The sequence below is a fragment of the Lycium ferocissimum genome, chromosome 4, assembly GCF_029784015.1.
Source record: "Lycium ferocissimum isolate CSIRO_LF1 chromosome 4, AGI_CSIRO_Lferr_CH_V1, whole genome shotgun sequence".
In the NCBI taxonomy this organism is placed as follows: Eukaryota; Viridiplantae; Streptophyta; class Magnoliopsida; order Solanales; family Solanaceae; genus Lycium; species Lycium ferocissimum.
In genome coordinates, this window is record NC_081345.1 from 16,884,466 (window position 1) to 16,897,680 (window position 13,215).

The 13,215-nt window shown below is 33.6% G+C and overlaps 1 protein-coding gene and 1 long non-coding RNA gene across 3 annotated transcripts; one reads left to right on the forward strand and one right to left on the reverse strand.

Moving 5' to 3' along the window:
* Nucleotides 1–6,679: 6,679 nt before the first annotated feature.
* On the reverse strand, nucleotides 6,680–7,883 carry LOC132051647 (polygalacturonase inhibitor-like). Its single transcript, XM_059442807.1, has one exon. It carries the CDS (start codon nucleotides 7,855–7,857, stop codon nucleotides 6,853–6,855), a length of 1,005 nt encoding a protein of 334 aa, XP_059298790.1. The 5' UTR covers nucleotides 7,858–7,883; the 3' UTR covers nucleotides 6,680–6,852.
* Nucleotides 7,884–8,754: 871 nt separating this feature from the next.
* Nucleotides 8,755–12,467, forward strand: LOC132051648 (uncharacterized). Of its 2 annotated transcripts, none has more exons than XR_009413829.1 (2): nucleotides 8,755–11,347; nucleotides 12,231–12,467. It is a non-coding gene; the product is annotated as an uncharacterized LOC132051648 (long non-coding RNA). The 2 variants fall into 2 exon arrangements; XR_009413830.1 differs by having other exon boundaries at nucleotides 8,755–11,316.
* The last annotated feature ends 748 nt before the right edge of the window (nucleotides 12,468–13,215 follow it).

The following is a 13,215-nucleotide window of genomic DNA, read 5'->3' on the forward strand; positions in this document are numbered from 1 at the left end:
AATAATAATAATAATAATAATAATAATAAAAAAAATAAAAAAAAAAAAAGTGATAATATGGTAAAAAAAATAAAAAAGGACTAAAAAGATAAAAAAATGGATTAGTAAAACCCAATAATTATAATAAATATGAATAATCATTTCTTAAATTGTCAAAATTACTATAAATATAAATAAATATTTAGGGAAGCGCGACAAAATCAAAGGCCAAATACCTAATCTCTTTTCTTTAATATCGATTTAGGAATAATTACGAGAATAAGTGGTTATAGATTATCGTGTTAGCGTCATGTTAGCGTATGGATTGAGATTTGAAGATAGTTTGGATGAATTTGTACATATTTCATCTTCGTAAAATCTTTGATAATATTGTCATTACGCTGCTGTACGTTTTTGAGTTGTTTTGGTATTCGTTTGAAGCAGACATAGGTGAGACGTCGCCGCAAATTTTCGTAAATCTAAACTAGTATTTGATAACTAGTACGAGGCGAGTTAATGGAAGTGATGATGAAAGCATGATTAAAGATGACTTCTTGCCATATAAAGTTCAAGTCATGGCGAATATGAATAAAGATCTTTAAATGGTGGTCTCGAATAAGGTACGTAAGGTCAGCCGGGCATGAACGATAACGAATCACTCCATTCCCGTATCATGTAGCTTAAATCTTAATGTCTTAATTATTTGATCGATTCTTGGCATGTCATCATGTTTTATCGTCATTACTTTTCGGGTTCGATACGAATTTGCCATAATTTATTCGCAGGTCACCGACTCTATGTCACTCCGATCGGTAACGACTTCTAACGGGCTCTCTACGCACGCTTGTTATATTATGCATTTATACATGGATGATTATGGACCGGCCGTACGTTCCTCAAAGACTAATATACGATGATTATGGATCGGGTTGTACGTTCTAAGCATTAACATATATGGATCTGGGCCGTACGTTCCACAAAGACTGTTAGATCCTTTATTCCAATGTTCGCCCTTCACTTGAACCTATATGGAGAGAAGTACATCTTTAATCATACTTTCATCATGCTTCCCATTAACTCACTCGTACTAGTTATCAAATACTAGTTTGGATTACGAAAAAATCGCGCATCTCCCTATATTATCTACTTCTTCAAATACCAAACACATATATATATATATATATATATATATATAGATGGACGTCAATGAGCAGCCATGAATATACTATATTTACGGACGGTCCGTACGTTCGAAAGAAAGACTAACTTTATTTAATCGGGCCGTACGTTCCGCAACACTAACAATTATATATATATATATATATATATATATATATATATATATATACGTGTATATATATATATATATAGGTGTCCCTTCATTTATATATGATTTCGAATATGCATGTATTCCAGCACCACGTTCTAACGATTGTGCCATTTCTTTTATTTTCTTTGTATTTTCCGCTCTTTTTACTTCCGTTATTAGACCCCGCTCTTATACTCAAGATTTTTATCCAGACGAGGCCCAGACGGATGCCGCATTTCCGCGCCGCAGCCCCGACAGAGTTATCGAGAAGAACCGCAAGAGACTCTCAAATTTTCATGGCAGTGCCACTACCCGGACGATATCTTTTGGTACTTTTACTTGCTAGTGTAAGGTGTGTTAGCATGTACACTCTTGAGGCTCATAGACATAGTGGGCATGTAAATATTATGTATGGCCTTGTCGGCCTTATTTTGAGCTCTTGATACTTTTCGATAGCCTTTTCTCGCTTGTCAGGATACTTGTGATGTTGTAGCGAACTTGTCGGTTCGCATATGAATATATATGTTGGATTGTGGATATTTACTATGTTTGGCCTTTTTCGTGCGTTGCGTGTTCTTTTTTGAATTAGGGTATATAATACTCAAAGTAACTATTAAGTTAGGTGGTCTCGGCCTATGAGTCGGAGCTCGTGATACCCCTCGGTGGGGTGTGACATAAGTAACCTATATTAATCACTACAAAAGAAGGGAAAGTTTTACCGTAAGAGAAGTCCGATCGTTGGCTTGAATTTGATTGCCGGAGAAATTAATGAATATCGACAATAGGTTCGACAATGGGTGACATTCCTAACTTAGTGATCTGTGAGAAAACTTGATAATGGAAGAAGGATTTGAGAATGGAGAGAGCCAAAGGAGTTTCTTTTTGGTTATTTACGTCGGGAAAAGATGAGTGGCAAGTGAGAAAAGATCTTTCGGAATTTGGGACTTTTGGGGGGGAGGGATTTAATGAAAAAGTAAAATGGTGGGGAGAGAGCTAACTAATAAAAACATTAAAAAAAAATTAAAAATCTGCATTAACATAGGCTTGTACAGCAGTTTACTGCACAATTTTTTTTTTTTAAATAATGGTAGGAGCCGGGATTTGAACTCGAGTCACGACCAGTGAGCATCAACACAGGGGCACTCCTACCAACTGAACTACTTTTGCAAATATATTTGAGGGTTCCTTCTAAATATATAATAGTTTTTCAAGGTATATAAATATACGTATATTGAATTTTTTCCAATGTTACGGGAGGCATGTGTCCCCCACTCTTCAAGATGAGTCCGCCCCTGTTCCCAGGCATAAATCTTTCAGGTGTGGCCCAAACTTTGGTTAATGATGACAATTGAGAGTCATGTAACATTCCAAATTAGGAAGAACACAAATTTAAAAATTGAGGTAAAAAAAATTAAATATGGGAATATTAGGTTACAATTACAAATAATCAACGTGTCTTAGCAGTAAAATGAGATATGAAAGATGAGATGGCAATTATTCTGCAGTTGCTTCAAATCTAAATCAAGTTCCGAATAGTTTGTACAACAACTAAGCAGTGTTTTTGCTAAAGCTTATCAATGTTTAAGACAAGCTATTTTGGATAAACTAGATAGGAAGACGGTACAAACTTGCCCCTGAAGTATGCGAGAGATTCAAATTTACCCTTCATTTTTTTAAAAATTAATCCTTAATTGTGTGACACGTGGTATTACCGGCCGATAATCTTCCACCATTTAAAATAAGGGAAAATTTGTTTCATCTCACATAGTTCATTGTAAAAGTTAAATGAGATCTAAATGTCAAATGTTAGTATACATATATAATAACACCTCACTATAGTAGCCATAAAATTTCATAAAAACGTTGTCACTATAATGAGGTTTGACTGTATTTATAAAAGCATATCATCAAGAATAAAATAATATGTTTATCTAAATATATCATTCCCTTTAAAATAGATTATAATATAAAACCAAATAAAAATTGTCAGTATATTATTATTATTTATTTATATATATTAATATTATATATAAGGGACTATAAAAGGGCTTTTGTAGTCCTCACAAAACTTTCTCAAAAAATGTCAAACTTTTGAATTAATTACCTCTAAGTCCTAATCTTATTTTTTAAAGTCAAGTTTATTTTTTGTTCTTATGGTTTACTTTTTAAAAGCTATCGACCATTCTGCCTTATTTATCTATTTTTTATCCGGTATTCGGTACCCGCATTGAAGCTCGCCTAATCTAAATTCGCGTCGCATATGGCCCAATCGGGGGAAGCGCTCCTTACCAATGATCTTTTCATACTTAGGCTCGAATCCGAGACCCCTGATTAAGGGAGGAACAGCTCCATCCACTGCACTTTATTTTCCCTGTTACTTTCTTATATTGATCTTATCTATTAACCTAAAAACTAGTCATTTCTTCGCTAGATCTTGTTGCTTCTTGTTGCTCTTTGTTTTCTTCTTTTTCATTTGTTTCTTATTATAGATTTTTACATGTAGGCATTTCTTTTACTTTATATTTGTATTATGAAATTTGAGAATTTCTGAAAATTCTTTTACTCATATGTAGGCATTTCTTTTACTTTATATTTATACTTTAATAAGCTCATATGTTTTTACCAAGATTAGTACAAAAATGATTTTTGGATAGTTTTAAAAATTATTAAATTATTTCATATAATGTTGAGAATGAAGACAATATTATCAGTCAAGATCGGGTTGTCTTTAAAATCTCTTGTTTGGCTAACTAAATTAATCTTTTAAGAACAAAATGAGTTTGAAGTAGCGCGGAATTAGAGTGTCAGCTACCGATATGAACGGATTCGGTAGCACTTTGGTTCAAATTTTGTATTTGTCTTAAAAGTTAATTAAATATGTATCAATTATTAATTTATAACTAAATAACTTAAAAAATTAGGATTCGAAACTCACATATTTCAAATTATGGGTTCGCATTTAATTTGAAGTAAAGAATTTCATCAAAATAAAAGTTAAGATATTAAAGGAGTGAAATGAAAATTTTGCTTTTATATATTGATAATATACTTATTTGAAGGTTAATTATTACCAACATAAATTATATTTCTTTAATTAAAGTATTACTTTTTATATCTGGAGTTGGGCCTGAACTTAGCACGAGCCTCGTGAGACTAGTATTTTTTTATTATATATAATAAAGAAGAATCCAACTATTTTATCATCCTCGGTTACATTGCAACTAAGCCTTCCCAACTAAAAGGCTATCTCTTCAAAATTTGTTCCCATATTTATCTTTTATTACTTTCATCTAAGGAATCTATGATCATTCTCACGTGGTCATATTTGACATTTCTTAAAGTAAAGTTGCTCTCTATTGGATAATCAACGACATCTTTGAACAGATATAAAAAAGTCAAAAGTCATTTATTGTCTCCAAAGAATACAATGATTTTTTCTTGATAGCTGGAACACATGGGTTATGGGGAGCGGCTCCCCTCCAGTGCAGCTACTGTCCATTTGGTCCATTGCACTAGTAATCTGATTACACGTGTGCACTTTCAGATCTAAGAGTCGTTATTTGTTTACCCAAAACAACATCTAAACCATGGTTAAACCATGGTTAAACCTAAAACAACATCTAAACCATGGTTAAACCACATTAGTTCTCCGTATTATCCTCTCCTTATTAGGAGTAACACCATATATGGAGGCGAAAATCTTGCTGTGAGATAACTTCTCGCTGGTATATATTTTTTTTCAACAAGTTCTCGCTGGTATTTTGATCTGCCGAGTTGATATGTTAGTATTAGCTTTTTTGAACTGTTAAACTAGATTTTGATAAAAGCAAGGTGTATGGTTTATTTACTTCCTCTGTCCCATTTGTGTGCCACAGTTTGGATTTCGTGAATCAAACAGTTTAATCTTGACCGTGAATTCAGTCACGGAATCTTTAAGTTTTTTGAAATAAAATTTACGTATTTGGAAATTACATAAAAAGTACTATAAGTCACAATAATTGATAATTCAAAATATTTAAAAGATATATGAAAAAATTTAGATCGAAGAAAGACTTGTTTGAATCTCGAAATCCGACAAGTGCCACATAAATTGAGACAAAGAGAGTGTTAATTAGTCACAGGTTTCTTCCTTTGCTACACTTAGTGGCGGAGCCATGATTTCACTAAGGAGATTCAAAAATATATACAAAATGAAAATAGACATATGAAGAAGCCAAGAAAACTTATCATTTGTTATATATACATAAAAAATAATTTTAACTTTATATGTATAGTGTAATTTTTAGATGAATAAGGATCGAATGAACCTCCTTACGACACCTTAGCTCAGACCATGGCCATACTAGATTACTTCAAAAAGAAACAAAATTGACTATTTAATTTGAACGAGCTTTATTTCATTGATTTCGGGGATGGATGTTTACCATTTTGGGGGGCTTGAATAATGAAAACAATAAACAAAAATAAAAACCTGTGAAAATGGTAAAAACAAAAAAGAAAAGAAAACTGATTGCAGACATATATAATAAAGAAATAGAGAAATTATATCATAGGAAGATTTGCGTATATTTATGATGCCAATGAGGGAAGGATAAAATTACTAATGAGTTATAACCATGGTTTAGAGGCTGTTTTAGGCAAACAAATATGACCCCTGGATCTGAAAGTGTACACGTGTAATTAGATTAAAAGTGCATTGGACCAAATGGATAGTAGCTGTACTGGAGCGGAGCTGCTTCCTGAGTTATAAAGAAACTAAGGCATGCATCACGTGGCTATTTTAAAAATTATATGAGAATATTTTTTGATGGTTTTTGGTCCACAAAATGAGTGTCATATATACTCAAATTATTGTTTTTTTTTTACACACCTCTTAAAAAATATTAATTAGAAGAAAATTTTAAATTATTTTACCCTTAATTATATTTTAAAATATGATCTCTCTTCATTAATTATTTACGCCATTTTAAAGGTCCGGTACACCAATTGAAAAACAATTAGCAACATTAATTAAGAGAGTTATTTTACTTAAAGATCATTATCTCTCCCAAAGACTTCTTAAAAGTTTGTTTAATCATTTATTGGATAAGGATAATTTCGAAGGAAACGAAATGGTACCTGCTTGATTTCTTAAAGACCATTTATTCTAAACCAATTTTTAATAAAAAATCACTTTGAAGCGACCGGCAAAAGTAGCTTTTAGGAGCTTGCAGAAAAGCTAATATTTGGAGAATAGCATTGGCAAACTATGTGCCAGCAACCGCATAATACAGAGTAGGTAAGTGTAAGTTATTAAAAATGATTAATGGACAGTAACTGTAGGTAGCTTTTTAGTTGTCAAATTATTATTTCAATAACTTAATGGACAAAGAGCAAGAAAAAGTTAATAAAAGTAAGTCCGGGCCAAATGACACTACTAAAAGTAAATAAGGGAGTAAAACTTAAATGAAAAATACGAAACATTATCTTGATATTACACGTGAAAGTTCAAACCAGCTGTGATGCACCAATTATTGAGCTAGTACAGTCTAAAACACTCCATTATACTTATCCGGTCACCGGACTTACTTACAGTCCGGCAAGGGAGAGCCACAAAGGCATTTGTTATGCAAATATGAGTAAACATCAAAGCTCTGCAACTTCCCTCCTTGTGGTATCTCTCCACAAAGCCTATTATAACTCACATTCAAATACTGTAACTCTAAGTCTTTCAATCCTTCTGGTAACCTACCATAAATCTTATTATGGTTCAAATCCAACGATGTTAAACTCTCAGGGAACTCCAATTTGGAAATATCAAACTCCAATGTATTCCTGGACAAATCGATATCCTGAATTGTCTTGTTCTTCCCAAACAAGAAAGAAACATCACCTTCAAGCTTGTTTCTTGAGAAATCAAGTCTTGTAAAGTTCAAATCACCTAAAGACCTTGGTACTGGTCCTGTTAGGCTATTATGTGAAAGGTAAAGTTCAGGGATTTGTCCACCTTTGAACTTCCCAAATGATTCTGGGATTTGTCCAGTGAGTTTGTTACGGTCTAAGTGAATTGCTAATAAATTAGGTAGTTGAGAAAATGATGATGGGATTGTTCCAGTAAACTGGTTGTAATTTAACTCAAGTAAAGTTAAATTCTTGAGTTGGCTAAGAAATTCAGGTATTTGGCCAGTGAGATTAGTAAAGCTTAGTCTTAACTGTTTGAGATTAGTGAGCTTAGCAATAGTAGGTTGAATGGTTCCTGTGAGATTAGTAATATGATGAAACTGCAAGATTTCAAGATAAGGGAGATCGCCGACAGCTGCCGGTATTTGACCGGATATATTGGCTTGGAAGACAGTGAGAGCATTTATTCTGTTGGTTTTCCGGTCACATTTTACTACGTACCAGTAACAGCAATCTGTGTTTGGATCCCATGAGGCTAAGTGGTAAGGATTGCCCAAGTCTTTCTTGATTTGTAAAAGGACTTGTTTGTCTTTTGGATTGCATCTTACTGAGAGTGAAAAGGAGGGAAAGGAAAGGAAAAGGAAGAGAGAAAGGAGAATTATTGGAAGGAAAGAGGAGTTCATTTTCATTCTGTTTTTTGCATGAAATTAATAGTTATTCATTGCTATTTATAGAAGACTTGGTTACTCCTGTAACAATCAAATGGGAATTGATGAAAGAGATACTTAGACGCAACTTGTTATTCAAGACTGACAGATGGACAGATCTTAAAAAATTACTAATAATATGAAATGACAGTTAGGGAGGACGGACAGGGGCAACATTGTAATTTTAATGTTTTATTTGGGGCAAATTTAAAACTGATCAAGAGATCTATTCCATTCTTACACGCATCTCAATAGCTGTACCTGATTTGCACATGCATGATGTGTTTTTGATGAATTTTGTCCTTTGCTACCAACTAATAGTGCAGAATTAACCTGGGTCTCTTTAGTTGCCCTATATTTGAGGCATCAACATTGTTGTAATCTTCTTAATTGTTTACTTATTGGGAAATGGACTATGCAACCAATGTGCTTGATGATAAGTCCTTGTTCGGAGTAGAAGATTCTGTCAAACCACGGGATATGGGGGCTACAATTCTGCATCATGAGGTAAGTCGTTTCATGTTAATTTGGTTTAGATAGCCTGTCTGCTTTCCACCTGAACTGATGCAAATTGCCACCCTACAAAGTGTTGAATAGATTGCTCGGCATGCTAAAGATGGAACAATTATCACCGTGTATCTTTTTTTTTTTTTTGGGTAGCAGATAACTAAATGGGAGTTGACTTGACAAGATGACCAGGGGCGGAGCTAGCATAAATCTTGGGGTTGGTACAACTCAAAGAACTTCGTCTAAAACCCCCGTATTTGTCTTGAAAATTTCATTGAATATGTATAAATTGATAATTTAGAACCCAGTAACTTAAACGAATTAGAATTCCAAACCCACAAGCCTCGAATTCTGGCTCCGCCTCTGAAGATGACCCATGAAGAAATAAGTTAGCCATACATGGCTTTAGTGAGACGAACAATACGTACTGAGAATGGTCAGGACAAGAGCTTGCAGAAGTAGAGTCCAAGTGTTGAACACGTCAAAGTCAATATTTGCTCCATGTCGGTTTCAATTCTGCATTTAATATGGAGGTACGTAGTTTGTGATAACAGTGAAACAATATGTGAATATGATCGCATTATTACTGGCGTATTTTTATCAAACAGAGAGGCTTATACTGGATTAAAATGGAGACCTCACAATCCAGGAGTTTAGTGAAAGTGGAAAATGAGAGATTTTAAGAATCTTAAGCAATTGCAGCTATCAAATTACGCAAAGATAAACAAAGCCAAACTGCATTTCATATGACTGTTGAAGGTCAGGATACTTATATGAACGAGAAAGTACTGGATGCTGGCAGCTCAATATTGATTGAGCATGACAAGAAAGGCAATACAACTTTCCACATAGCCACATGGAAATGTCGTCTCGACGTAGCTTTTTAATTAGTTTCTTACGGCTATAACATGACACTTGCTATTCTGAATACATCAAAGATCTGATCTCATCTTTGGATTTTGAAAGTAAAGGTTATTTTTTGTAGCACTCGATTTCCTGAACTGTTCTTGAACTGTCAATGCATTCTTAATCCTTTCATTTTTATCGTATTGCTAAACAAAATGGTCAGTAGTGGTTTATGCTAAGATAAATTTCTAGAAGAATGAAGTAGATTTTTTTGTAAAAATAAAGAAAAAGAAAAGAAAAAATATTATCAGCTATAGAATCTTGCAGTAAGTAGGGGCTAGAGTTTAACTCGGGAAGCCTGCAACTTTGTAATAGACGACTGTTGTAAGGATCCCTGAATAGGTTTTTTGAATTCCTCTGTTTTTCTAAGTTGGGGACTGAACTGGTACTCATAGGCAGGCAGCACTATATGGATTGCCTTGTTGTCTTATATTGTAGTTCTGATGGTCTTTATAAATATTCCTCATAAAAATTGAAACTGTTGGAATATGAATGTATGTACTATCTAATCCTTGCTAGAAAAAACAGGATTTATAATTGCATTTTGACTTAAATAGCTATTGGACGATTACTGACTGTTAAAGGAACTGATCTTGGTAAGCTTCTGCCAAATTTCTATTTATGTTGTGATTTTTAGAAAGACAAAGTTTGGTTGCTGAGCAATGAAGTGCTGATAGCAAATCATGAATTAAGATGTGTGTGTAATGTGCTTGACGAAGCAAACACTTGCTATAATTTTTTGGGTATTATATCTACAATATTTAACTATGGGACTGTGACTTTGTAAAAATTGCTGAGAGCTTTTTCCCTTTGACTTCCTGAATATGATTTGATGACATCATTAGATTTCGCCTGCACATGCAGGTGGCTGCTTGAACTACAATACTCTATTTACTTCGCGTGATCGCGATCTGTTTAATAGGAGATTATGTGAGTCTGGATAATGATTCAGATGCCTGCTGCCTTGGGACAAGATGCTTTTCAAAATAAAGCTGCTAAATTTGGTGCTATATTATCCAAGAATTTATTGCTTCGCATTATCTATAGTAACTGATAAAGGTTTGTCAATCAAATGTATGATAATTGTGATTTATGATGGTTAAGAAGTGGAATTTGAGGGCAGGTATTTTAACCAAAATTATTTTGTTAATCAGTTCCTTAGGAATGTCATGTCTTGCTGAAATTGTTATACTTATCTCATTTGGAGACCAAATAAGTTATAATATAAAAATAAATGTGAATTAGGCTATACACCTATGGTATTTGATGATATACCTGACTCATTTTATTTGGTGCTAACTATCATGTCCTGACAGATTTAATACTCGGCATTATAATGTATTATATTGTGCGCTTATTGATGAGAATAACTTCATGCAGGGTACAAACTAGGGTGGATCGTTATGCTGGTTTTGAGAGGTTTTGGTCACTTTAATGGTTTTGATTGTTTTCTTCAGCTTTTGTTGATGTGATTTTTCCCCTTTGTTGTGACATATAAAATTTGGAGCTGATATGGATATGTCGGATGGAGACTTTTTTGTGGCTCTATCGCTGTAACATAAACAAAGTTTGAGTTTCAGATTCATTAATTTCATTTCTGACCGAAGCTTCATTAGTTTATCATATGATCTTTTGACAGTTTCACAATATGAAGGCACACAAAAGTTACTTGGAAGATCTACTCAGTGTTATATTTCATTTGACAAATTCTTCTCTGCTGAACTACTAAAGACAAAAATATTCTCTTTAATGAACCTCACTACATTAGTATTTCCTTCCTATTAGTTGTGAACTTGTGGTCGTCTCATCAATGCCTTTACAAAGATGATACTTTTATTTTTCAAGAACTATACTTCATGAAGTGTATTCATGTGCATCATGCAATTTATGGCTCCATACTATTTATATTTCCAAAATAGATTGCAGAGCGTATATAAATGTAATTCTTTTTGTAGCTTATATGATTCAATTTACTGATTTCCTGCTTCAGATCTTGCCATTGCTTTTCTTCATTGGCCTTTTCTTGAGGTATGTGCCTATATATACGAAGGATCATATTGTAAGTTAACTATTACTCTTTTTTGGTCCTACGAGCGTTTTCTTTTTCTGTTCTACTGCATATTTGATTTGCAGTCTTGAGTTGCCCAGGTAATCTGAGGAGACAATGGTTTCTTTCATACCTCAGTCATTTGATTTATTTGATTCCTTACATGTAGCTGATTAATAATTGTGACCTTAGGAACGTCCAACATGATGACATTTCTCTAGAGAAACCAGGACAATCGTTAATGGTAATAGCTGCCAGCTTGAGTTTCTTGGTTTTCTCTCCTCCTTGAACTCACACAACTGGATTTCATAATAACATGGATTGTCATTGTATACTGTTTTTATTTTCACTCTGTGGCTTTTGATTGGTTTTGGGGGGTTTTCTCCTTCAGTGGTGAAGAGGAGAAAACTAGCTTAAGGTTTTCAGATATATTTTTTTCTCTGCTTTTTTGGAACCCCTGTCATTTATGTTTGTGGATGGGAGTGGCATTGTAACTCTCTCCATTTGCTTTTGTTTTTTGAATTCTGAGATGGAGGAGTAGAAAGGAAATGAGGACTTTATGAACATAGGCTATAAATTAGAAGTGGTCCAGATTATTGAAGCATGTGGAAGACTTAAGAGGTTGAATTGCTAATTATGAAAGTTGGAGACTCTGAATCTTTTTGAGAAAGAGTTATCTGATATTGTTTTCATTGCTGGAAAGGCAGAATATGATGTGCCAGCTGTTAAGCTTAGTTCATCCGTTGAAGAAATTGTTCACCTGCCAGACACAAGTTATTCAAAGTTACATGTGTTAGCATCTGTTTAAGTGTTCAACTTGGAGTCCTTTTTGTGCTTCTGCTTTGTCTTTCGTGGTTTCTCAACCTGTAATAATAATATCTTTTGGTGTTTGAAGTCTGCTTTGAATCTTAGTAGGTTGGTCTTTCACAAGGGAAAATTCAACTCCTCCATCCTTAAAAGTTCTTCATCACATGTAATACAGAGAGAACACAAACGGAGATTGCATCTACTTTTGAGAATATATTTAGTTTCTTAAATTTCAAGTTTGTAATTACAAGTGAAATAAGGGTATATAAGATACCTTTAATTCGTATATTTTGCTATGATTCAATGAATGATAGTTACAACGTAACGACGTCTTCATATATTTTTGATTGTTTACTAAGGTTTTCATTTAAATTGGATAAAATTAGATAACCAAATTAGTCATGTTGGGCCCGTGCATCGCACGAGCTTTCCCTTCTAGTCAGAATAAACAGCGGAGTATTGGCTTGACTAACCGACTAAAAGGTCACTGCTAGTAAAGGGAAGTACTTAATTTTATGACGTAAAAGGATTAAAAATGTCCTTTAACGTATTAGAAAGTTGAAACGGGTCTTTCAAATTGTCTTTTCTCTATTGAAAACAACTCAAAATGCCCTTCTCCGACTTATTAAATTAAATTTGCTTCTAAAATTATTTTATTTTCAAGACTTAAAATTACTGTTTACATTTGCTACAACAGTTTCATTTAACGAGATATTATTAATGTTCATCCAGGTAAAGAGGTTTTCCGTATACAAAACAATTATAAATATCTATCGAATTTGCTAAAGAAAATAGAAAATCTGTCAGTTTTTGTTTATCAGTTAAACGCAGGATAGATGTGTTAGAATTGTGAATGTACCCATAAAATTCGAGTCGTCAATTCGCCTTTGTTTAAGGACCATCTGGAAGAGTCAATGGAACCATTTCAATTCATGCGAGTACATTATTTCTAACACAAATTGTTCCAAAAAACGTCACTTGTGAGGCAATCACCGCTTTCTCAGTTGATTTATCCAAACAAAAGAAAAAGGCACTCCTCTTGTTCCGGAGTTGTTGTTGTGCTTTTGGTACAT